Here is a 27,341-nt window from a genome sequence, read left to right on the forward strand (position 1 = left end):
AAGGTCCTGGAATTATTTTGTGGCCTTTAGCTGTATTATTTAGGTAATATGAGTGTGCTGTCTTTCCTTTCAATTCCAATCATGTAATCTTGCTGGTTGGCTCTCAGGTCCCATGTGGCTCACAATGGGGTCCTTTTATTTGTCCTGAGGGAAGGGATATTGCACATTTTTTTGACAACTCAAACAAGCTTGTTCTCAGAATGTGGCACTTCTCAGTTATGAATTGCGATAAGTGGTTGCTAAAGCTGTCCCTTTGCTGAGCATTCTTTAAGGAAACTTACATGTGTGAAAAAATAACTGATATAATAAAACGAATAGGTAAGGGTAAAGAGAACAACAGTAATAAAAAGCTTTTTGGCAAGGAGATGTCCAGTTGCTGGTTTCATTTTGAATAAAAAATTCTCTTGGGGAATTCCTGTCGTGGCTCAGTGGTTAATGAACCCAACTAGGAACCATGAGGTTGCAGGCTCAATCTCTGGCCTCGCTCAGTGGGTTAAGGATCCAGCATTGCTGTGAGCTATGATGTAGGCCAGCAGCTACAGCTCTGATTTGACCCCTAGCCTGGGAACCTCCATATGCCGTGGGCACGGCCCTAAAAATACAAAAAAAAGACAAAAAAATTCTCTTGGGAGTTTCCATTGTGGCTCAGTGGGTTTAGAACCCAGTGCTGTCTCTGAGGATGCGGGATTGATCCCTGGCCTCACACAGTAGGTTAAGATCAGGCATTGCCGCAAGTTGCGGCATAGGTCACAGCATCTGGCATTCCTGTGGCTGTGGCATAGGTTGCCAGCTGCAGCTCCATTCAGCCCCTAGCATGGGAACTTCCATATGCCACAGGTGCAGCCCTAAAAAAAAAAAGAAAAAAAATTATCTCTCAATTCTACTCATTCAAGTGTCATTTAATTTAGATATTAGTTCTTTTAAAATGCAGATGTTTCCAGATGATTAAGGGGTAGTTTAGTTGTTGATACCCAAAGTTTTCTTCTTTTGTCTTTTTTGCTTGCCTGCAGCATGTGAAAGCTCCTCTGCCAGGGATTGAACCATTCCACAATAGTGACCTGAGTCACAGCAGTGACAATGATGGATCCTTAATCCACTGAGCCACCAGGGAACTCCAGTTTTCCTTCCTTTCTTCCTTTGTCAATTTTAGTGCTGTACCCATGGCTTATGGAGATTCCCAGACGAGGGGTCAAATCAGAATTATAGGCACCAGCCTACACCACAGCCACAGCAATGCGGAATCTGAGCTACATCTGTGACCTACACTGCAGTTTGCAGCAACGCCAGATGCTTAACACACTGAGCAAGATCAGGAATTGAACCTGCATCCTCCTGGATACTAGTCGGGTTCTTAACTGGCTGAAACACAATAGGAACTTCCGTTCCTATATTCCCATTTTGAGAATATAGATTTTGAGGAGTAAATTCTCAGGCCACTTGTGGAGAAGGCCATTTTGTTGGAGGTTTAAGACACCAGAGAGTGGTATGAAGGCACCATGTCTTATTTGCAGTGGGATTCAGGAAGAGAAGTGAGGGAATTTGATTAATTTGTTTTGTTTTGTTTTGCTTTTTAGGGCCACAGTTGCAGCATATGGAGGTTCCCAGGCTAAGGGTCTAATCGAAGCTACAGCTGCCGGCCTGCGCCACAGCTGCCGAAACACCAGATCTGAGCCATGTCTGCAATCCACACCGCAGCTCATGACAATGCTGGATCCTTAACCCACTGAGCAAGGCCAGGGATTGAACCTGCAACCTCATGGTTCCTAGTTGGATTCGTTTTCTCTGCGCCACGACAGGACCCCGATTTTTTTTTTTTTTTTGCTTGTATTTGTATTTTTGCCTGAAAAAAATCATCTTGCTTTGCACATGAATCAATTTTATTTATTTATTTATTTTATTTTTAGGGCCACATGCATGGCATATGGAAGTTCCCAGGCTAGGGGTTGAATTGGAGCTGCAGCTGCCAGCCTACACCACAGCCAGAGCAACACGGGATCCAGCTGAGTCTGCAACCTACACCACAGTTAATGGCAATGCCAGATCCTTAACCCACTGAGCAAGGCCAAAGATTGAAGCTGCATTCTCATGGATATTAGTCGGATTCGTTTCAGCTACATCACAGTGGGAGCTCCCACAAATCAATTTTTTTTTTTTTTTTTTTGTCTTTTTGCCTTTTCTAGGACCGCTCCTGTGGCATATAGAGATTCCCAGGCTGGGGGTCTAATCGGAGCTGTAGCCGCCAGCCTACGCCACAGCCACAGCAACTCGGGGTCCGAGCTGCATCTGCGACCTACACCATAGCTCACAACGATGCTGGATCCTTAACCTACTGAGCAAGGCCAGGGATCGAACCCGCACCTCATGGTTTCTAGTTGGATTCGTTAACCACTGTGCCACAAGGGAACTCCCCAATTTTTTTAAAGGTAATGTAGTTTGTGGAACTTTGGGCAATTTGCTTAACTTCTTTGGGCCTCAGCTTTTATATCTGTAAAATGGGAATAATAATAGTATTTATCTCTTTTAAATGAGTTAGTATTGAATATGTAAAAGTGTGTAGAACATGATAAGCCTTATGCAAATATTAGCTTAAAATGATGACAGTCACAAAGGTGCCTCTCTGAGTCTTAGAGGTAAAAAATACCAAGATACCGAGACTGTCTTTCTTTTTACTTTACCCTGATTCCTATCCACCAGTTAACTATAAAAGTTATTAAAGTAATAAGCGGTGATAGCTTAAAAGCAAAAACTATGATAGTTGCCTGCCTTACCTCTATTCATCCCTAAGGTTTGCTCTCTACTTTTAACTCTTAGTTATTTCTTTGTTGTTTGCCTCATTTTTCTTTTCTCTTTTTTTTTTTTTGTCTTTTTTTTTGCCTTTTCTAGGGCCGCTTCCCACGGCATATGGAGGTTCCCAGGCTAGGGGTCTAATCGGACCTATAGCCACCAGCCTACGCCAGAGCCACGGCAACGCCAGATCCGAGCCGAGTCTGCGACCTACACCACAGCTCACGGCAACGCCGGATCCTTAACCTACTGAGCAAGACCAGGGATCGAACCCACAACCTCATGGTTCCTAGTCGGATTCATTAACTACTGCGCCACAATGGGAACTCCAGCCTCATTTTTTCTAAAACGCAGATTGATGGGCCATACCTTAAGAGTTTCTGATTCAGTTGATCTTGGGTAGGGCTCAAGAATTTGTGTTTTTAACAAGTTCCCTGATGATGCTTACACTGCTGGTTTGGGAACCACGTGTTGGGAACCATTGCCTTAGTCCCCAGATCTCATTGAGCCACAAAATGGCAAGGGAGTTTAGAGGGGGATTGATTCAACAGCTGAAATCAAGTAATGACGGACCAGTCACTGAGTGGCTTGATATTGAGTGTAGGATAAAGTTCAGCTCTTTTTGGAATTCACCATCTAGCTCCATCCACTTTCCCCTTTCTCACTCATCTCAGTAGCCCTGGTACATTTTCACATTGCTGAAAATGTAAAAAATAAATTTAAAAAAAATGCATTTGCATTTTTTGCATTTTGTTTATCACTGATTTGGTATTGTTATTGGCATATAACACAGCTAAAATAAATGTTTGACTAAATTAAAAGAAGAGAAATTGGATGATTTGGAGGCCCAAAAGTTTTGGTATCCTTTATTTCAAGAAGCAGATTTGCATAAGCAATAGCATACACTCCCTTAACACATAGGATACCTCTGGATTTGTTAGGACCTAGTACTGTCCAGATGGGGGTGTGGACTTAGCTGTCTTAGCAATTGCTGAAAAGAAATCAACACAACCGCTTATACAAAAAACAAACAAACCAAAAAAAAAAAAAAAAAACCATAAAAACAAAAAAACAGTTGCTGAACTAGTTTAGGATAGTGGGAGCCCATGGGATCTAACAATCACCCAGATCCAAAGCATTTTTGTCGTTTTCATCTCTTATCCATCTTTCAGAATCTGGCCTACCAGGGGCTAGCTGAAATGCTATCCCTGCAGCAGGCCTTCCTCGTTTACATCAGGGAGATCTTTCTCTTCTCTGAAAACATTATACCACTTATTCCTTGGCATATTCTGTTCTATTTGTACTTATTTACATTAACATTTTATCTTGCCTTCTAGATTGTTTATTCCTTGAAGACAGTGAAACTTGGGATTGTGCTTGGAAAGGGATTTTAAAACTATGCTACAATGGTTGGACTTTTACTAGTAGTTAGATAAGAGTCATTGGAGCTTATGTTCAGAAGAAGAGAGGCAAAAAATAAGGGACTTACTATATATGCATTTTAGAACTATAATCAGTAGTGATACAGAGAGGTTGAGTGGAAAGCATAGAGAACCAAAAAAAAAAAACAAACAAACAAAAAAAAAAAAAAACTGCTCTGTAGTTCAGATAAGAGAAGATAATAGCAGGGATGGAGCTTGAGGGGAAGGAACAGACATTTTAGAAGTTCATTTTGCTTCCTTGGTGACAGATTAGATGAATAGGATAGGGAACACACTGTGATCCTGAGGACATGGCTTAGAATGCTTTTGGTCGCACTAAGAAAATTCATCTGAAAGTAGATTAAGCAGTAAAGGAGATTTATTGACGTAGGTAACAGGAAAGTTTAGTCAGCGCCCTGCCACAGTCTCTCCATGGTTCTCTTAACTCTACCACCCAACTTCAAGATTCTGCTTGTACAAACTCTCTGGAGGAGGAAATTGTACCTTGGTCCAGAGTTCTAGGCCACCATCTTCATGCTGACAGGACTAATCCTTCTGGCCACACTCTGGCTATTGTTAATTCTTTTTTTTTTTTTTTTTTATTTGAGGAGTGTGCACATATTCCATAATTATTTTTAATTACAACAATAATAAAAACTCCATTAATGAAGCAAATCTTGTTAGAAACTAATTAAGAAAACTTAGTAGAATTCAAATTGGAAATAGTTTGAATTGACAATTCTGAGTACTTAGTGGTAAGAAACTATCTATCATACAGTAATTAAAGAACATTTTAAATCTTACCCTTCAGCTGTATCTTCATAGCTCTTTTATGATTGTAGGTAACTAGCTAGTTAACTAATTCCAAAGCAAATATATTCATCACTGTATACAATTTTCTTTTCATGTTCAATAATATCTAGTGATTGGTTTGCATGGTTTAGGAAGAATGCCTGTTCTTTCAATTTTTTTTTTTACAAAATAAAATACATACATTTAAACACAATTACATTCACACAGATTATTATATCATGGATCTTAAGAAACATATTAAGCAACTCCCTTTGGAGAAGTGGAATGGAAAACATGCTGAGACAAATAGGAAATTTATTCTATACTTTATCCCATTTTGTATGGCTTTCATCTTTACTATTTAGTATTATCTATTACATTTCAATTTTTCTTTAAAAATTAGCATTATATTAAAATTGTGTGTATTATGCAACTAAACTTTATAAAGAAGAAAGCCTTATATACCATTAAATATTTTATATAGCATAATAAAAAGAATAACTAACTGGTAAGCATAACAAAAATAATACACCCTCTGAAAATAAGTAAAATATAAAGTGCATAAGTTGGTTAAAAAAGTGTAACTATATAAATATGTCCTCACAATTTGTTCCATCTCATTGATTCTTCAATAAAGGCATTACACCATTCTAAGTAATGTGATAAACAAGACATTATAGATTTTACATTGTACCATGGAGAGAAATGGTTATGAATAATACAATTGTAGACCTATATTATTTAATTGTACAGTTGTATTATTTAATTATAATTATCATAAATTCTTTGATGGAGAGGAAATCAGAATCAGATCTAAGAAGACTTCAGCATTCCAAGAAGGATGTCAAATGAGCCCCTTCATGGTGGATTATGCACTTATTTACTATGAGATATATTTCTTCTTCAGAGATTCCTTGTTTGTGTATCAGTTGTAGATTTTTGGTTTGCAGTTATTCTGAAGTTTTGATATAAGAGTCTATATGTATATGAGATTGTTTTAAGTTGTTGTTCTCTTAATTGCAAGTTCATCTCCAGTGTTCTGCATTTGTACCCACCTCTTCTCATGATTTCTGATTTTTGTGGTATAATTGTGCATGGATGATTTCATATCTTTACTGTATATATACCTTTACTATATATGGTGAGCCTTGTCATTTGTGGAATTTTTGTTTCCTGTTGCTGTCTTTTCTTTTCTGCCTAGAGAAGTTCCTTTAGTATTTGTTGTAAGGCTGGTTTAGTATTGCTGAATTCTCTCAACTTTTGCTTATCTGTGAAGGTTTTGATTTCTCCTTCAAATCTGAATGAGAGCCTTGCTGGGTAAAGTCATCTTGGTTGAGGTTTTTTCCTTTCATCATGTGAAGTATATCATGCCACTCCCTTCTGGCCTGCAGAGTTTCTGCTGAAAAATCTGCTGATAACCTTATTGGGGTTCCCTTGTATGTTACTTGTTTCTTTTCCCTAGCTGCTTTCAAGATTTTCTCTTTGTCTTTAATTTTGGTTAGCTTGATTAATATGTGTCTCGGTGTATTCCTCCTTGGGTTTATTTTATGTGGTACTCGTTGTGCCTCCTGGATTTGAGTGAGTGGTTCCTTTCCCACGTTAGGGAAGTTTTCAGCTATCATCTCTTTGAATATGTTTTCTGTCCCCTTCTCTCTCTCTTCTCCTTCTGGCACCCCTATAATACAGATGTTGGTGTGTTTAACGTTGTCCCAGAGATCTCTGAGACTCTCTTCATTTGTTTTCAGTCTTTTTTCTCTTTTCTGTTATGCATCCGTAATTTCCACTAATCTGTCCTCCACCTTGCGTATTCGTCCTTCTGCCTCCTGTATTCTGCTGTTGGTTGCTTCTAGTGAATTTTTTATTTCAGTTATTGTATTTTGCATCTCTTCTTGTTTAAGTTTTATATCTTGTATCTCTTTGCTCAGTGTTTCCTGTAAGTTATCCATCTTTGCCTCCAGTTTATTCCCAATGTCTTGCATCATCTTCAGCATCAACAATTTAAAGTCTTTTTCCTGGAGGCTAAGAATCTCCTCATTGCTTAGCTGATTTTCTGGGGTTTGTCCTTTCTCCCTCATCTGAGTTATAGTTCTCCATCTTTTCATTTTTATAGGTTTTTGGTTGGCTATTCTTAATTCTAAAACAACTGGTTACTGACTAAAATGCTGTGGAGCTGGAGTGGAGGCTCTCTGGCCACAAAGCTGCTACATAACTGGGAGTACCATGGGGGCAATAACCACAGGATCCCCAAGGCTTCTGTGGCAGGAGATGATGTTGACTGGAACAGGAGACAGGAAGAGGCACAGGTTTGAGAGAGAAAATACAAACGAGTTTGATTTTGTAAAGGTCAGGGATGATATCAAGTAAGAGGAGCATTTCTGAAAGAGGGAGCAGCCTTGTGTGGGCCTCTGAAGAGGGAAGCAACTGTGCTTGTTTTAGGACCTGAGCATTGTTCTAGGAGCAGCCCATTGGGGCTGGCTTCTAATGGGAGGAAGCCTGGTTAAGATGAAATTGGACAGGGAAGCCAGTATTTTTTTGATCATGATAAGACTTTGGATTCTAAATGCTATGAGAATTCATTGAAAGGTTTTGACCAGTTAGGTGACATGGTCCAATATATATTTTGTAAAGATTATTCTTCCTTTATGTAGATTGACATGGTTGGGATTTTAGTGGATGCAAGAAGAATAGTAAAGGGCCCTTTCAATAATCCCCTTTTGAACTAGACTGATCTATGGGGAAGAAACAAAGAGTAGGAATAGACTATAGAAATATTTAGTAATTGATTCTTTTTTTTTTTTTTTTTTTTGTCTTTTTAGGGCTGCATATGTGGCATATGGAGGCTAGGGGTCGAATCGGAGCTGCAGCTGCCGGCCTACACCACAGCCACAGCAATGCAGGATGCGAGCCATGTCTGCGACCTACACCACAGTTTCATGGCAATGCCAGATCCTTAACTTACTGAGCAGGACCAGGGATTGAACCCACATCCTCATGGATACTAGTCGAGTCGGATTCATTACCACTGAGCCACAATGGGAACTCCTTCATCTATAGTTTTGAAATTCAGTCTGTTTTATACATTGACTTGATTTTGTTAGGTTGTTGATCATGGTAATTCTGTAATAATTTTTGTTTTTTTTTTTCCACTTTTGGCGTATCTTGAGCATCAAGACTAAAATACCATTTAAACATATGCCTTTTGTGTTTTAATTAAAACAAATCTGCTTAGGTTTTGAGAACAGTTACTGAAATTGCACTTTATCCTTTCTTTATTCTTTATGCTCTTCTTCAGGCTGACTTCTCTAAATTTTTCTGCTTACATGTCTATTTTGTTGAAACCTATAGACTCGTTTTTTAAAAAATAATCATTTTCAATATGTATTTATGTGAATGATACAAAATTCCAAGGACAAAGAAGGATCTTCCTGCCTAGCTCTAAGCCAACCAATTACTTTTTCCCAAAATAAGCTATATTCCAAGTTGTTGTGATGCATTCTATGTCCTTTCATATAAAAGTTGCATGGTATTTTATTCCATGGGCATGTTATAATTTATTTACCAGTTCCCCATTGTAGACCAGTTTTTGCTGACTTCTAATATACTAGAAAAAGTTCTTTAAAAATATCACTAAAAGTAATATCATTTTCCAGAGGTCTGAAAATGTCAGAATAAATTCCCAGGATTGTAATTGCTGGGCCATAGAATTTATGCATTATAAATTTTTGATAGATATTGACAAAACTGTTCTTTCTCAAGGGTTAAACCATTGTACTTTTTCACTAGCAATAATTGAAAGTGGCTTTTCCCATCACTTATGCCAACATAGCGAGTTACCAACCTCTTGATCATTGGTACCAGTCTGAGAGATGAAAAATGCATGTCTCATTCAGCTGTAGAATTTGGATGATAGAGTGGTTTCCGATGGATTTTATTGAATCAGTGAAGTGACTGCAGTTGTCAGCATTTACCTATATTTCATTTAATTTTTTCTTCTTTTTTTAAACCACAGCAATTTGTTTCTAAGTGACTGGAGAACATTATTTGGTGCTACGTTTTAAACCATATTGTACAATTTCATGTTTTATTTTCAGGTTTTTCAATCACTAAATATCCTTAATTCGCAGGTTTTGTCTGAGAGAACTAACATTGAACTTTGGGTTTGTGCCAATATTATTCGTCTCTTTAATGATGATAACACAATTCCCTTCATTATACGTTACCGAAAAGAGCTTATTAATAACCTTGATGCCGATTCCTTGAGAGAAGTTCGTCAAACCCTTGAGGAGCTACGGTAAGAAACCTGGGAAGGGGTGTCCTCTGTAAGGGGAAGCAGGTGTGTGAGCCAATGAGGCAAAGCAGTGAGGAATGACAGTGTATTTTGACAGTTCCAATATTTTGTTCTCTTGATTTATTATACTCTGGATGTAGTCTCCTAACAGAGGAAGCAGCTCCAAGTCAGTACCTTCAGTTAGAGGGGTACAGAGTCCCTCTGCTGGTGTGTTCATGCATAGCTTGGGCATACCTCTGCAGAAGGTGTGGTTTGCATTATTAGGGGTTCGTGCCTAAGAGTTTGACTCTCATGATCTTTCATAGAAATGGTTTTGCATAATGGCAAAATTAGAACTACCAGCAGGAAACTTAGAAAAATACATTTTAGTCTAAATCTTCAGTGGCTTACATAAAACTGTCCTCTTATAGTGTAAGGTCCCTAAATGGGGAGTTCTTCGGCAGTATAGAGTTTGACAGGAACTGTGTATATTTCCTTTTTATTCTTTTAAAGGGCATGGTAATTTAATGTTAATGGACTGTAAGTTTTGTTTGGTTATAGAATGGAAAGCAACTCAGAAATAAGCATACGAAGACTATAAGACTAACTGTATTATTCAGTAGAGTTCATTAAAACACTCTTCACCATTCATGCATTATTGCATGTCTCCTACATGTCAGGTGCTCTGTTGTTGATATGTGTTCTTCAAACTTACCATCAAACCATTCTAAAAGCATGAAGGGTTATTTTTAGAACAAGCTTACTGATAAGCTTCACTGATTTTGGAGGAACTTGCATCTCACTAACATTTCTACCCTTTTGTTGGATTTCTTTTGATGACAGGAGGATTAACGTGCTAATGTATAGAGAGTTATATTTTATGGAGAGGCAAAATCAGTTAGCCAACCCCGAAATACAAACGACTGGTTAAGTGGTTTCAGATTCAGATCTTGCAGGGCCAGGCTAGAATAATCAAGCATAAGGCATCCAATTTGTGATACAAATTGGAGATCACAAGTCCTGTTAAGAGGGGCAGCCACTACTCATCTCCAGCAGATTATAACATGCAGGGTTGTCTGACAGATTGCTGAATCTTGCTATTTTTGAAAAACTGGTTATTTCTGTTTTTATGTAAAAGTTTCAGGGCCAAGCAAACTCATATGTAGCCCACATCTAGAAGTCCAGCAGAGTATACATCTTAAGTAAGCTTTCTGTTTACTTGGAGGCAAAGTAATGAAGAAATCTAAGGGTTTGGGGATCTAAAATTGGGAAAGTATTGAAAGAAGCAGGAATAGGTACCTTAAGAAAATTAAAGGTATTCTATCAAATTTTGTGTGGGGGACAAATAGGAGCTCTGTGTCAAGATTACTATTATTATTTTTATTATTATTTTCTTTTTCTCTAAAAAAACATTTCTGCTCCAAGAGATCATATTAGTGGAAGAATATATCTCCAAGTAAGTGGTGGCTTTGATGAGGGCTTAGAATATCTTTTTTAATATTATACAGAGATTTCTTTTTAGTAATAAGATATGATCTCTATTTTTTTCTTAAGCTTAACTTTTTCTGCATCTAGAGCATTGGTTTTCAATCTGTTAACTGATACTCACAAAAGAGTAGTGAAACTAATTGAGTAGGTCATTACCACTTTAGCAAAAATGAAATAGAGAATAGAAAATATGAGTGCAGTTTTTGTGGTAAAGGTAAATATCGTTTCATGAAACTATCATGTTTATATAATTATTAAATATGAAAGTGTATATGTGTATATGTATACTGGGTTGTAAGGTATTATATTTCTTGCTAAGAGTCACTGTTAAAGTGAATTTAAAAATGATTACGGGGAATTCCCTTTGTGGCTCAGGGGTTAGCGATCCCGACCAGGATCCATGAGGATGCGGGTTCGATCCTTGGCATCGCTCAGTGGGTTAAGGATCCCACGTTGCTGTGAGCCGTAGTATAGGTCACAGATGTGGCTCGGATCCCGCCTTGCTGTGGCTGTGGCGTAGGCTGGCAGCTTTAGCTCTAATTGGACCCCTAGCCTGGGAACCTCCATATGTTGCAGGTGCAGCCCTAAAAAGAAAAAAAAATGATTATGGTTATGGATAATAAGAAACTCCCTGTATTTTCTCTAAAGATAACTCTTCTGTTCCTTACATGCAGGCCGATAGGACATTGGCCTTTTGTCAAAGCTGACCCTGGTAGGCTTCAGCCTCTGAAAGCAGTCTTGGGCTACCAGAAATGTAAAAGATACAGAGGTGGTGATCTAAGGACTGCATATTCTTCCTCTTTAGTTTATAGTCTTCTGTCTTTGTGTTTTTGTTTTTCATAAGTAGATTTAATTTCCTTTTCATCAACCATTTTTAGTAATTTATATTATCATGTATAACTCTTGCCCATCATTTTAGCAATACCATTATTATAAGGCAGAAATTTAAAGAGTTACAGGTAATGAAACAGGATGGGAGACTGTCATAATAATAATAATACATTCTGAAGTATCAAGGTTTTGTGCATGGACTTGAGAGAACAGACTTGTGGTTGCCAAGGGGGTAGGGGAGGGAGTGGGATGGACTGGGAGTCTGGGGTTAATAGATGCAACCTATTGCATTAGGAGTGGATAGGCAACGAGATTCTGCTGTATTGCACTGGGAACTATATCTAGTTGTGATGGAACATGAAAGAGGATAATGTGAGAAAAAGAATGTGTATCTATGTGTGACTGGGTCCCTTTGCTGTACAATTGAAAATTGACAGAACACTGTAAACCAACTATAATGGAAAAAATAAATATCATTAAAAAAATAGAGTATCAAGGTTTTGAAAAATCGAGGGGAAGCTGAAGTATTGTTTCAACTTAAAAGAGAGACTGTAGACACATAGCAATTACATAAAACCCATTTTTAGTGGAATTCACTATCAAGGACATTATAGGAGCAACTGGTGCAACTTGAATGAGGTCTGAGGGTTAGAATATATCAATTTTATACCAATATTAATTACCTGCTTTTGATGGTTATAGGAAAAGATTCTTGTTTATAGAAAATAGACTCTAAAGTATTGGTGATGATGATAACTTATTCTCAAGTGGTTCAGAGGGAAAAAGGAGTTCTTTTTACCTTACCTACAACTTTTCTGTAAGTTTGAGATAGCTTCAAAGAGAAAGTTTTAACATAGAGGTCTTATGTATTAAGTTTTTATTTTTCAGGGCTGTTGCAAAGAAGACTCATAGTACAATCCAAAAAATTAAGAAGGAGGGGAAGATGTCTGAGTGCTTGTTAAAAGCCTTGCTGAACTGTAAAACTTTTGAAGAACTAGAACACGTGGTAAGGAACCCTTTTTATTTTTTAATGGAATATGTACCTGAGTGCATTATGATTTGGGTTTTTTAATAGTTAAAGAAGAGCTGGGGAAAAAAAAAAAAAGCTAAGGTTATCAGCTATCATAATTATTTAATTCAACACAATATCCTTTATTTGATAAATATCTATCAGGTGATTTTTGGGCTATGCTTTTAGATTTACAAAGATGAATAATGTATATAGTCCTTATCTTCAAGGAATTCCATTCAGTTGATGGAAAAGGAGAGTAGGTTGCAGAAGTATGAAGCTTCAGGGAGAGTACTGAATTTGAGACACATGTAGGTGTCTTCAGCATGTAGATTGTATTTGAAATTACAAAAATGGAAGATTTCACTCAACAAGAGATCATGGGGTAAGAAGGTCAGGATAGCCCATTGAGGAACACTAACTTTTGAGGGAGGTCGGAGGAAGGTAGAGCTTAAGAAGGAGACATGGATGCCATTTGCAGCAGCATGGATGGAACTAGAGAATCTCATACTGAGTGAAATGAGCCAGAAAGACAAAGACAAATACCATATGGTACCACTTATAACTGGAATCTAATATCCAGCACAAATGAACATCTCCTCAGAAAAGAAAATCATAGACTTGGAGAAAAGACTTGTGGCTGCCTGATGGGAGGGGGAGGGAGTGGGAGGGATCGGGAGCTTGGGCTTATCAGACACAACTTAGAATAGATTTACAAGGAGATCCTGCTGAGTAGCATTGAGAACTTTGTCTAGATACTCATGTTGCAACAGAAGAAAGGGTGGGGGAAAAAATGTAATTGTAATGTATACATGTAAGGATAACTTGATCCCCTTGCTGTACAGTGGGGAAAAAAAAAAAAAAAAAGAAGAAGAAGAAGAAGGAAACATGGAAAGAATAGAGAAGGATGAAGAGTCAGGAGAGATAATACCCATAGAAGTTTAAGGAAGGGTATCTTAGAAGGAGGTAATTAAACATAGCAGGGAGTTTTAGCAAGACAAAGACTGAAAAAGATCACTGTGGGTCTTGTGATACCACTTTTAGCGAGGTATGTGGAAAGAGAAGCCGCATGGTGGTAGGTTGAGGAGTGAATGTGGACTAAGAAGTAGAAGCGTTGTGTGTGGGCATCTTTTAGAGGAGCCTGTTTGAAGTGAGGACTTGTAGCCCTGGCAGTCCAGGTACTGAGTCTTTAGGTTGAGTGAATCCAAACAAATATTCAACTGTAAGCATGCAGAAGAAAATAAAGAGTCCCGTAAGGAACAACCTCCTCATATTCTCTGGTAGTATTAATTCATCTCTGAAGGAAGAAGAAAGGGTTGAGAAGAGGATGTCTTTAGCCTTCTCATGTGCCCTCTAATTTTGTGTCCCAATTTTAACTTTGGCCTTTTAAGATGGAATGACTTGGTTTGTTTTCTGACTTTTTTTCCTAGTCAGCGCCATATAAAACTGGGAGCAAAGGCACCAAAGCCCAGAGAGCAAAGCAGTTGGGATTAGAAGGAGCAGCCCGGACACTGCTTGAGAATCCAGGGGAGCTCAACCTGCTCTCTTACATTAGACCCAATGTCAAAGGTACTGGCTTTAAGGTCACTCCTATTTCTTTCTTTTTTCAATTTGAAAACTGATGTTTAAAAGGAACGTATACGTATACGTGTGACTGGGTCACCTAGCTGTACAGTAGAAAATTGGCAGAACACTATAAACCAGCTATAATGAAAATAATAAAAATCATTAAAAAAAAGTGTTTCATTAAATAATGATGATACAAAGGAATATTGCAGCATATAGAGAATAAATAATGCTAATAAAACCAATCTTGATACACTTCCTGCTTATTAGCAATTCAGTTTTCCTCTTTTGATGAAGTGCCTATTCTAGTCTTTTGCTCATTTTTCTATTGTGTTCTCTTTTTTCTTATTAATTTATAAGTATTTCTTAGACATTGTTTCTCAGTTATATGTGTTACAAATCTTTTTCTCCCAATTTATAACTTTTCTCACTTTCTTTTTGCTGTCTTCTGGTAAATAGAAGGTCTTAGTTTTATCATATTTAATTTATTAATCTTTATAATTTTGTTAAGATTTTTTTTTCTTTTTAAAGAATTCCCTTTATATCTAAGGTTATACCGATCCTTCTTTATGTCTTTTAAAACTTTTATTCTATTTCTCAAGGTTTATTTAATTGTGAAAGACCTATCTATTCTGTAAAAAGAATTTTAATTCGGACAGACCTGAATTGTAAAGTGAAGCACTGCTCCCATACTTCTCCTCTTGAGGAGTAAAGTGTTTGTTTTTTTTTTCTGAAGCATATCTTCCTGTCACTTTGTGTGTGCGCATGCAAGGGAGAGAATGAGAAAGGGGTAAGGGAGACTCGATCTTTCTAAGAAAAACCCAAGGAATGTGACAACTGATACATGTCAGGGTATACTGGTTTTATTGTCAAAATAAGCCTTAGAGTGAGAGCTTTTTGAGTAAGAGAGGTCTTTTTCAAGGGGTGCTCTGAGTGAATTGAACGGGGCGATTGATGCTCTGGTGATTGCTACTCTCATTCTTCCTTTGGCCTTCTGTACTTTAGGTTAGGAGACATAAATGTCTGTAGGGGGCAGTCTCTGATAATAAAATCCCACAGGATGTACTCAACTGTAGAGAATCAGCCTACCAGAGCCTGTCTGTTTAAATAATCCAGCAAATGTAAATTTGCAATTGAAAATACGAGTATGTGTGTCTATAAAAATATGAATGTCTGCTTGTTCATGATTACACACATCTTAGTATCTGCTTTGGAAAGGGCAATAATGAAAAGAAAAAGCAAACCAGTATTATCTGAATTTAGAGATGGGTTGAAATGAGTAAAATTCAAGTTTGTTTAATTTTTTAAATATGTATTTTTAGTTATATTTTCAAGTGATTGCAACTTTAATATTTTAATATTAGCTGAGACTGTATAGCCAAGCATTAAGTTTAGCCACAGTGGAACTGTCTGTGCCCAATGATGGTGTATGTTTTATTAGAATCAAGTGTTGGAGCTTTCAGAATGTTAGGTGCACAATAATTTATAGTCTGTTTTTATTTTTCTCTTCTGGTCTATTCCTCTCCTGCTACTCTTCACCTCCTCTGATAAAAATTTTCCCCAGTTTACACATACACACTGAGTTCCTACTAGGTAGTTTGATAACCTTATAGCTTTTAATTGTCATATATGATGATGCTCATGGACTACCTGATTATGGGCACTAGGTGACACTTCTTATAATGGGGTATATCGAGGCTCTTCCACAGGTATAGTGGAAGAGTTGTAATCAATTCCAAACAAGGTAGATACTGCTTTTCAGAGTTTGTTTGGAATGTTTTCCCTTCTCTCTGTCCCCTTGTTCTCTGTGCTGCATACATACTCATGGTCACCTTCTGTTCTATTACTGTTTTTCAAAAGAAGTGTTTTCATTCTTCCCATCATTTCTCAAAGAAGTATTTAAGAAACCAGGTGTTTTTTCATTTTTCTTCCTCCTCTGTAGAAGACACTTTACTTGCCACAGACTAAAAAGAATTAGTCTGAATCAAAAAGATATATGATGCTACAAATGGACATCCTAGAAAATCCAGAATATCCCTGTATTGTGTACAAGGAGGACTAGATGCTTGCCCCTGTATGTAGAACGAGGTGGTCTTGGAGCAGATTAAGTGAGGAAAAATGGTGGCCCTGCCATTTTTGTTACAGACATGGAGGTTTGAAGAGTTGCGTAGCTGTAAAACTTTCACTGCCAGGCAAGGCATATGATTTTCTGATTCTCTGAACATTATTTTCTCCTGATTTTACTGAGGTGCTATATACTTTGTGAACTTCTGTTATCCTTGGCTCTCTTAAGTCCCAGTGTTCAGTTATCTCTTATGAGAGAAGGCGCTTTTACTTTTCTTTCTTTCTCTTTTTGGGGGGGTGGGATACACTCACAGCATGCAGAAGTTGACGTTCCTAGGCCAGGGATCAAACCTGTACTGCAGTGTGACTTGTGCCACAGCTGCAGCAATGCCGAGTCCTTAACCCACTGTGCCGAATGGGAACTTTTTTTTTTTTTTTTTTCTTTTTGGCAAAATACACAAGACTCTTCCAGTTCTCTCTCTCTAGTCGGACTGAAAGAGGCGGAAGAGGTGGGTTGTGATTTGGACAAACTTTCCAAATGACTGACCACTTCTACCTCCCATTGAGAACTACAGCACTAGAGGTAGTTCAGGTCACCTCCCTGTAGTTCCCCCCCCAACTTTAATGAGTATAAAAATCATCTAATATGTTCTGTAAAACAACAAAATCTAGATTCCCCCAGTCTAGAATCTATATTTTTAGGAAATACTAGTGTGATTTTATGTTTGGGTCCTTCGACTGAACTTGGCAACGCATTTTTCTAGAGTTCTAGCATAATGTTAATTACCCAAGGTTCATTAATTGCATAAGATTTATAAATTGTATTCCTCAAATGATGTGGGCTTTTCAAAGGCCTTTTGTTATAATAACAAAATCTATAATCTCTTCCTGTTCTCTCTTATTAATCGATCTCATTGTATGTTTCATCTTTACTACTGACTTCTCACCCTGGGATTCTCATTAAATTTTGAGTAGTGATGTTGGTACTTATGGACTCTAAGAATTAGTACATGGTGAGTGGTTTTCTAAGATAATAGACTGATCTAGCGAGAAAGCTAACATAAGAGCAGACATTTATTGACTGCTGGCTGTGTGCCACAGCTGTTCAAAGTCCTTTGCATATATAGTCTTCCATTTCTTAGAGATAATTTGTTCCTGAAAAATTCCCTCATAGGGAAGTTCTTTTTAAAATGTAAACAGACAAAAGTAAATAAATAAATAAAATAAAATAAAATGTAAACAGAATTCCTATTAATTTCGGTGTCCAAATTTGTTTCTTTAATTTTTTAAAATAAATGCAGTTACGCAGGAGTTCCTGTTGTGGTGCAGTGGAAATGAATCCAATTAGGAACCATGAGGTTGCAGGTTCGATCCCTGGCCTTGCTCAGAGGGTTAAGGATCCAGTGTTAGTATGAGCTGTGGTGTGGGTCATAGATGGGCTCGGATCTGGCGTTGCTGTGGTTGTGGCATAGCTGTAGCAGCTGTAGCTCTGATTCTGCCTCTAGCCTGGGAACCTCCATATGCCAAGAGTGTGGCCGTAAAAAGTTTAAAAAAAAAAAAGTGCAATTACATCATTAGTTAAGATCAGTTATCATAACAAAAGCCAACAAGACCTTTTCTCTTTATTATTTACTCTGTAAGTCTGTCCTCCTATTCTCTTTGCCTGTGGTACCTATTACTCATTAAAACTATACTGTCAGAAAGACATACTTATGATACTCGGTGCTTGTGTAATTTAAGCTTTAATGCAAGGAAAAAAGAAACCAATGCTTTAATGGAAATAGAATGATAAAGAATACATCGCAGATGATCTCTCTCAGTGTATAAGGTGCTATTGCACGGGCCTTAGTGTACAAGACACATTGCTATAAAGTAGCAAAGTGAAAGCACTTGGAGGAAAGGTAACGAAGTGTTGGTGGACAATTCAGCTGTGGAGATGAACAGGAGACAGTTCAGCTGTGAAGAACAACAGCGACATCATGGCTCTTGTGCTCATGAGATTTGAGAAATTCAAGTGGGTCATTGCAAATGTGAATAAATGCCTCAAAAGCCAAAATAGGAATATTGATAAGTTCTTGAAAAAGAGAATTTCTGTAATGGGAATGAAATGGTATGCTTTGGTTTATAATTCTATTAATATATATTTCCTCTAACCTTGCTTAATCTTTGTAAATACTTCATGAAGTAGGTGTTATTATTATTCCATTTTTATAGGAAACTGAGGTACAGAGAGGTCAAGTAACTTGCCCAGAGTCACACATTTGGTAGGTGGTAGAACCAGGATTAGACCAGGCAGCAGGCTCCAGAGCTGCATTTTTCACTCTAGGTTATAGGGTATGTTAAGATTCTGTATTATTGTTTTTGGAACCTGTTTTTGTTGCAGAGGGAAGCTAGTCACTGCTGTGATGCTTTTCTGTCTTAAGAAGTTTGTCAATTTAAGGTTTTGGAGTTCCTTTCGTGGGTCAGTGGTTAACAAACCCAACTAGAATCCATGAGGACAAAGGCTTAATCCCTGCCCTTGCTCAGTGGGTTAAGGATCCGGTGTTGCTGTGAGCTGTGGTTTAGGTCACAGATGCAGCTCAGATCTTATGTGGCTGTGGCTGTGGCTGTGGCCAGTAGCCCCAGCTCCGATTCAACCCCTAGCCTGGGAACCTCCGTATGCTGTGGGTTTGGCCCTAGAAAGACAAAAAAAAAAAAAAGAATTTTGTCAATTTAAGGTTTTATTTTGACTGGAATAAATTTATTATGATTTAATTATAGACTTAAAAACCAATCTGTAGTTTTCACTTTTGTTTTCCCTCTTACCCTTCTCCTAAAGGGCTTTCAGCACTCCAGGATATTGAAACAGGAGTGCAGCATATTTTAGCAGACATGATTGCTAAAGACAGAGACACACTTGACTTCATTCGGAAACTGTGAGTAACTCAGAGTTTTCTGCTTGGTGGACTCAGGCTGTTAAGGGTCACGCAGTTAGTGCTAATTCCAAAGTTTATTAAAACCTTTATTTTCAGACTTTTAAAGAACATTTTTAATTTTTTTTAGTAGTAGAACTCTTTGTTCAAACAACAGAACCTGAATATATAAGACAGATAAAAATAAAGTCGCCTTAATTGAATTCTGGGCAGGGAGCCTAGAACTCGGCCTCTTCATCCTCCTAACCATGAAGTGCCTCAGCAGAGGCACACGGAGGAACACAGTTTAAAAACCACTGCGTGATGCAGTATGTGCTAGAGAGAGACCATAACCATTTAGAGTGGGTGGCATTGCTTTTAAACATATTGTGATATATGAACTTCATTTTATAATATTTCACTTCTGGTGTTTACCAGAGGTTGGATTAACATGAGAATGTTTAGTATCAGGTATGGATAAAAGTGCTGACCTCAAAATTAATTTTGGGTGATGGAGAGAGCAGCTTATGCATGGTGTTACAATCCCAATTTGTAAGAGCATAAAACCCTTTGACCTAGACCCTATCTGGGCTTGTGGATTTTATGGATCATTAAAAAAAGGTATTATTTTAAACCCCTGTTTTTAGGTACTGTGTCTTTCCTTTTCTTCTGTGTATCAGAAGACAGGGTTTTGTCAGAGGTCTGCTCTTCCTCTGTCTCCACTCTCTAGGTATATGCTCTGTGCAGAGGAGAGTAAGGGTGGAGATGAATCTGTTGACAACTGTTGCTTGTTAATAATAAGGGAGAGAATTCTTCTGTTTTCTCAGTGACCCCAGCAGGAATGAGTTGAAGTAGGAGAATTGCTTAGGTTTTTAAATGTGTTTTTATTAATAATTATACTGCTGAAATTTGCTTCAGTTTCACAAGTTGTCTTTGGAAGCTGTCCTGACACATCATCTTGTTTCCCTTCTTTTTAGCTTTTAAGTTTTTGACTCCCCAACACAGTGGTTAGAAAAGGGTATCTCTGCCAGAGTTATTAGTCTCTTGCATAACTGCAGTGGGTATCTGAACTCATATAGGCATTTTATGAGAGGATTGTGTTGAAATATAGATCTGGAGCACCTGTGCTAGGATGAATAGGTGAGGAGGAGTCCCCCGCTTTTTTTGTTTTTGCCTTTTAAGGACTCCACCCACGGCATATGGAAGTCCCCAGGCTAGGGGTCCAGTCGGAGCTGTAGCTGCCAGCCTATGCCACAGCCACAGCAATGCCAGATCCAAACTGAGTCTGAGACCTACACTGCAGGTCATGCAACAACGGATCCTTAACCCACTGAGAGGGGTCAGGGATTGGACCTGAGTCCTCACAGACACCAGTTGGGTCTGGCTGAGCCACAACAGGAACTCGGAGAGGAGTCCTCTTTTGATGGGTCAATAACATCTTTATAGTTTAGCATCATGTGAAAAAAAAAAATCTCATTTGGTAAAAATCGTTTAGTTTTTTGTTAATCTTATTTCTACGTAATGTATTTCTTTACTAAAGCACATATTAATAACCACTTGATGTTTGAATATTTGTATATCTGAACAGGTGCCAAAATAGGTATATTTGTATCCAGTCATCTCTGGCAAAGGTGTCCTCAAAAAAAGTCAATGAAAAAGATGTGGATAAGTTTCAGCTCTACCAAAATTTTTCATGCAACATAAGAAACATCCAACATCATCAGGTAAATAAGGAAACCACTTGTGCATGCTGATGGTAGTAATAATGGTAATACTTTGGATTTGTGTATTAGTTTATTTACTAAGGAATTAAAGAATTTTCAATCAACCGTTCTCTTTTTTTCTTCATATAAAATCATATAATATTTCTATATTCTCTATATATTTCACAAATGAGAAACTCAAGACCCATGGAAGTTAGTAAATGGCACTGAGTATTATTAGCAGAGCTAACGTATAACACCTCAGGCATCTTGACTTTCTGCCTGGTGATCTTTCTTATTAGATCTTCCTTCCCATTATGCTTGGACTTGGCTCAATTCTGGATCTTTTCCATGTGAAATACAAACTAGAGATATTTGATTTGGAATGAAGTATGAGAGATCTCAGTAGTACAGATCATGGTCATTATATTTCAGTCTTTTATTTTCATTTTTCAGTATACTAATTTTAATCCTAATTGTAATTATAGGTTATATTGTGAAATGTGGCTTTTAAGTCATATATAAAATTTTTTTTATAAATCAAAAATATGGAGTTCCCGTTGTGGCGCAGTGGTTAACAAATCCGACTAGGAACCACGAGGTTGCGGGTTTGATCCCTGCCCTTGCTCAGTAGGTTAACCATCTGGCGTTGCCACAAGCTGTGGTGTAGGTTGCAGACGCGGCTCGGATCCCGCGTTGCTCTGGCTCTGGCGTAGGCTGACAGCTACAGCTCCGATTGGACCCCCTAGCCTGGGAACCTCCATATGCCACAGAAGCGGCCCAAGAAATGGCAAAAAGACAAAAAATAAAAAAATAAATAAATAAAAAAATATAATAATACTGGCTTTTATATTTACCTGTGTAGCTACATTTATCAGTATTCTTTACTTCTTTATATGCTTTTGAGTTACTGTCTGGTTTCATTTTGGCCTGGAAGATGTCCTATAACATTTCATGTAAAGCAGATCAACGCCCTCAGTTTTTGTTTATCTGGGAAGTCTTAACTTCTTTTTTTTTTTTTTCCTTTTCTTTTCCTTTTTTTTTCTTTTAGGCCTCACCTGTAGTATATGGATGTTCCCTGGTTAGGGGTTGAATCAAAGTGTAGCTGCCAGCCACAGCCACAGCCACAGCAATGCCAGATCCAAGCTGTCTCTCCGGCCCACACCACAGCTCACAGCAACACTGGATCCTTAATCTGCTGAGCAAGGCCAGGCATCTAACGTGCATTGTATTGGATGCTAGTCAGATTCGTTTCTGCTGAGCCACAATGGGAACTCCTAATTTCTTCTTATTTTTTAAAATATAATAGTATTATTATACTTTTGATTTTTTTTTAACTGTGATAAAATACATATAAACTTTAACCTCTTAACCATTTTTGGTAAGTGTACAGTTTAGTAATGTTAAGTATATGGACATTGTTGTGTAACCAATCTCCAATTTTTGTCATCTTGCAAAACAGATTTTCTGGATATAGAATTCTTGGTTGACAGTTTTTTCTTGTAGCACTTGGAATATGTCATCCCAGGATCTTCTGGGATGTGTGGTTTTGATGAGAAATAAGCTGCTAACCTTACTGAGTCCTTGCACATGATGACTTACCTCTCTTGCTTCATTAAGATTCTCTGACTTTAACTTTTGACAATGTGATTATCATTTGTCTTGCTGTGGATCTCTTTGGTTTATTATTGGAGTTTATTGTGATTCTTGGTTGTGTAAATAGATATTTTTCATTAAAACTGGAAGAATTTTGGCCATTATTTCTTCAAATATTCTTTGAGCCCTTTTCTTTCCTCTGGATCTCCGATTATATATATATATTGGCATGCTTGAGAGTGTCCCAGAAGTCTCTCAGGCTTTGTTCATTTCTTTTTCTATTTTTCCTTTCTTTTTCTTAAACAGTTTAATCTCAATTGACATATTTTCAAGTTTGCTGATTCTTTTGCTTGTTCAAATTGACTATTGAACCCTACTAGAAATTTTTCATTCTAGTCATTGTACTTTTTACCTCAAGAATTTCTCTTAAGTTCTTTTTTATAATTCCCAACTCTTTATTGATATTCTGTATTTGTGAGACAACATTCTTTTGGTTTCCTTTAGTTCTCTGTCCATGATTTCCTTTAACTTTGAACATATTTAAAACAGTTTAAAGTGTGTCTAATAATGTAAAGGTCTGAACTTTCTCAGGGACAGTTTCTGTCAATTTCTTTTGTCTATAAATGGATCATAATTTCTTGTTTCTTTGCCTGCTGTATAATTTTTTGTTAAAGCTTGGCATTTTGAATATTATGACTTGGCAGCACTAAAAACCAGATTATTTTCCCTCCCCAGCATTTGTTGTTGCTGCTGTTGTGGGGTTTTGTGGTTTGTGTAGTGACTTCTGAAGTGTTTCTCCAGTCTTTATTTTTTGCCATGGTTAGCCACTGAAGTCTCTATTCTTTTAGCTTAGTAGATAGTTAGTTACTCAACAGAGATTTCCTTAATTCCTGGAACCAAAGCAAAAAACACACTCTCACGTATTTTCTCTGTGTTAGGGCACTCTTTCAGTGCTTAGTGAGGCTGTTTACAACTCTACCTTAGCCATCACTTCCTCTTTATTTATTTATTTATTTTTTCTGTCTGTTTAGGACTGCACCTTTGACATATGGAGGTTACCAGGCTAGGGGTTTAATTGGAGCTATAGCCACTTGCCTTCGCCACAGCCTCAGCAATGCAGGATCCGAATCATGTCTGCAACTTAGACCACAGCTCATGACAATACCTGATGCTTAACCCACTGAGTGAGGTCAGGGATCGAACCTACATCCTCACGGATGCTAGTCAGATTCGTTTCTGCTGAGCCACGGCAGGAACTCTTCACTTCCTCTTTAAGTGGAGCTCAAAGGTCAGTCAGAAGTGAAAACTTAAGGTCTTCTCATGTGTTTTAAGAGCATCTGTCTATCTAGTTCTGAGTATACACATGACCTCTTAGAGTTCCTGGAATATGCAGTAATTTTAAAAGGCCCCTTTCCCCTCAAGTATCTCATTTTCTAGCCTCTTCCCACTTTTTGTTGTTGTTTTTGTTTGTTTGTTTTTTTTTGTATTTTGTGATTTTTTTTTTTTTTTTTTTTTGTTCTGATGGTTGCTACTATAATCTCATATCCCTGACTGTTATCCCTTACTCCTTAAGACTGTGGCTAACACAGTGTCTTTAAATACTTTCACAAATTTTACCCAGGAAGTGGCTTCTGTCTTAGGGAAGCTCTGAGACAGGCAAAACAAAGGCAGTCCCTTGAGTTAATCCCTCAGGGAGCTGCAAGACAGATCAAAAACATAAGCACAAATTTTTGAGAATAAAGTCTGTGTCGCTCCCTCTGGACCTAGTAGCTTGCACCAGGAGTGTAGGCTGTGATCTTCACCACCACTGCTGAACTCCAGACTGGGGGATGGTAAGTTAAAAATGCCCTTTTACCAAAATTTTATGACTAATTTCTTCTTTAAGCATTCCTCTGGTTGTAGTAAGTTTTTTTATTAGATTCCAGAGTTCTGAAAAAGTTGATTCTGGCAGTTGTTGCCAGTTTGTTACTTTTGTAGAGGGTTGGAGTTTGGAATTCCCTACTCTACCATTTTGGTGATGTCACACCTAACAGTATCTTTAAAGTGTGGTATGTAATCTATTGTTGTATTCCAAAACCAGCATGTGGCTTGAACCTTATAAAGTGTCCTTTATCATAGTTGATGCTTTTTAGCTTGACGTCTCCTTTGGTATGAGGATTGCAACCTATATTTTTAAAATGGAATTTGCTGCCACCCTTGTTTTAATCTTAGCCCTACAATTATATGAAATGCTTGCCCTTAGTCCTTTTGCCAAAATGTTCCTGTCTTCTTTTAAGTGACTGAAACTTATTCTCTGGCCTAGTATTGAGCTGGCAAAGTTTTTCTGTAGAAGACCAGGGAGAAAATATTTTAGACTTTGTAAGCTATATAACTCTTCCAACAACTATGCTATTGTCTCTGTAGCATAAAAGCAGTAATAGTAAATACGTAAATGAGTGAGCATGGTTGTGTTTAATAAAATTGTATTTTTGAAAGCTGATGTTAGACTGGCTTTGGTTCATGGGCTGTAGAGTACTGGCTCTGCTCTTATGTACCTTTGAAGAAGGTTTTATGCATAGGCAGGCCTTTTTCCATGTGCTTGCCTTTATGGGCTTTGCGGATACTGCTTGTTTTACAAAGTGAAGGTTTGTGGCAGCTGTGTATCATACAAATCTATTGATGCCATATTTCAACAGCATTTACTCACTTTGTGTCTCTTGTGTCACATTTTGGTGATTCTCGCAGTATTTCAAAATTTTCTGTTATCATTATATTTGTATCGGTGGTCTGTGATCAGTGATCTTTGATGTTACTATTGTAACTGTTTTGGGTGCCACAGCTATAAGACAGCATATTTACAAGACCATATAAGATAGCAAATTTACCTGACAAATGTTACGCGTGTTGTAACTGCTCTACTAACCATCTGTTCCCCTGGCTCTCTCTTCCTTGGGCCTCCCTGTTCCCCAGGACACAATAATAGTGACTCTATGCCAATTAATAACCCTACAGTGGCCTCTAAGTGTTCAAGTAAAAGGAAGAGTCGCACATCTCTCATTGTAAATCGAAAGCTAGAAATGATTAAGCTTAGTGAGGAAGCCATGTCAAAAGCTGAGATATGCCACAGGTTAGGCCTCTTGTGCCAAATAGGTAACCAAGTTGTGAATGCAGAGGATAAGTTCTTGAAGGAAATAAAAATTGCTCCTCTAGCGAACACAGGAATGATAAGAAAGTGAAACAGCCTTACTGCTGATATGGAGAAATTTTCGCTGGTCTGGATAGAAGATCAAATTAGCTACAGCATTCTCTTAAGCCAAAGCCTAATGCAGAGAATGGCCCAAAACTCCTCAATTCTATAAAGGCTGAAAGGTGGGAAAGCCTCAGGAGAAAAGTGTGAAGCTAGCAGAGGGTGGTTTATGAGGTTTAGGGAGAGAAACCATCCCTATAACATGGAAGTGCAAGGTAAGGCAGCAAGTGCTGAGGTAGAAGATGCAGCAAATTATTCAGAAGACCTAAGGTAATTAATGAAGATGGCTGTAATAAATAACAGATTTTCATTATAGACAAAATAGCCTTATAGTTGAAGAAGATGCCATCTAGGACTTTCATAGCTAGAGAGGAGAAAATGCCTGGCTTCAGAGCATCAAAGGATAGGGTCTCTCTTGTTAGGGACTAATGCAGCTGGTGACTTGAAACTGAAGCCAGTGCGCCTCTGCCAATGCTGTATAAATGGAACAACAAAGCCTGGATAACAGCACATCTGTTTACAGCATGGTTTGCTGACTATTTTAAGCCCACAGTTGAGACCTATTGCTTAGGAAAAAAGATTCTTTTCAAAATATTATGGCCCATTCACAGTTCACCTGGTCACCCAAGAACTCTGATGGAGATGTACAGTGAGATTAACACTGTTTTCCTGCCTGCTAACACAACATCCATTCTGCAGCCCAAGGATCAAGGAGTGATTTCAACTTTCAAGTCTTATTATTTAAGAAATACATTTCATAAGGTTATAGTTGCTGTAGATGATGATTCCTCTGATGGATCTGGGCAAAGTGAATTGAAAACCTCTGGGAAGGGAGTTCCTGTCTTCGCTCAGCGGAAACGAATCTCACTAGCATCCATGAGGATGCAAGTTTGATCCCTGGCCTCGCTCAGTGGGTTAAGGTCTAGCGTTGCCATGAGCTGTGGTGTAGGTCACAGACACGGCTTGGATCCCTCATTGATGTGGCTGTGGAATAGGCCAGTGGCTCCAACTCCGATTGGACCCCTAGCCTGAGAACCTCCATATGCCACGAGTGCAGCTCTAAAATTACAAAAAAAAAAAAAAAAAAAAAAAAAGAAAAAAGAAAAGAAAAAAAAGAAAACTTCTGGGAAGAATTCACCATTCTAAATGCCATTAAGACCATTTGTGATTCTTGGGAAGAGGTCAAATAGCAACATTAGTAAGAGTTTGAAAGAAGTTGATGCTAACTCTTATGGATGGCTTTGAGGGGCTCAAGACTTCAGTAGAGGAATTAACCGCAGATGTGGTGGAAATAGCAGGAGAGCTAGCATTTGGAGTGGAGCCTTAAGATGTATAGGGATTGCCATAAATTCATGATAAAACTTGAATGGATGAGAAGTCACTTCTTATGGATAAGCAAAGAAAGTGGTTTCATGAGATGAAATCTGCTCCTGGTGAAGATGTTGGGAAGATGATTCAAATGACAACAGATGAGTTAAAATATTATACTAACATAGTTGATAAAGCAGTGTCAGGGTTTGAGAGGATTGACTCCAGCTTTGAAGGAAGTTCTGTTGTGGGTAAAATGCTATCAGCATTGCATGTTACAGAGAAATTGTTCCTGAAAGGAACACTGTTGTATATTTTAAGAAATTACCACAGTCTCCCCTTCAGCAACCACCACCTTTATCAGTCAGCAGCTATCAACATGGAGGCAAGACCCA

At 37.9% G+C, this 27,341-nt stretch overlaps 1 protein-coding gene across 4 annotated transcripts in view; it reads left to right on the forward strand.

Moving 5' to 3' along the window:
• Positions 1-27,341, forward strand: part of SRBD1 (S1 RNA binding domain 1) — a 224,887-nt gene that overhangs the window by 16,610 nt on the left and 180,936 nt on the right. For all 4 annotated transcript variants that reach the window (XR_002342735.1, XM_021087562.1, XM_021087563.1 and 1 more), the window contains exons 5-9: positions 9,122-9,288; positions 12,472-12,589; positions 14,023-14,161; positions 19,041-19,137; positions 20,702-20,837. Coding sequence is in view for 3 of the 4 variants with exons in the window: in XM_021087562.1 (XP_020943221.1) it covers positions 9,122-9,288; positions 12,472-12,589; positions 14,023-14,161; positions 19,041-19,137; positions 20,702-20,837 (657 nt within the window). In the remaining variant the exon portion in view is untranslated. The remainder of the gene's footprint in view (positions 1-9,121; positions 9,289-12,471; positions 12,590-14,022; positions 14,162-19,040; positions 19,138-20,701; positions 20,838-27,341) is intronic.

The sequence above is a fragment of the Sus scrofa genome, chromosome 3 (assembly GCF_000003025.6).
Source record: "Sus scrofa isolate TJ Tabasco breed Duroc chromosome 3, Sscrofa11.1, whole genome shotgun sequence".
Lineage (NCBI taxonomy): Eukaryota > Metazoa > Chordata > Mammalia > Artiodactyla > Suidae > Sus > Sus scrofa.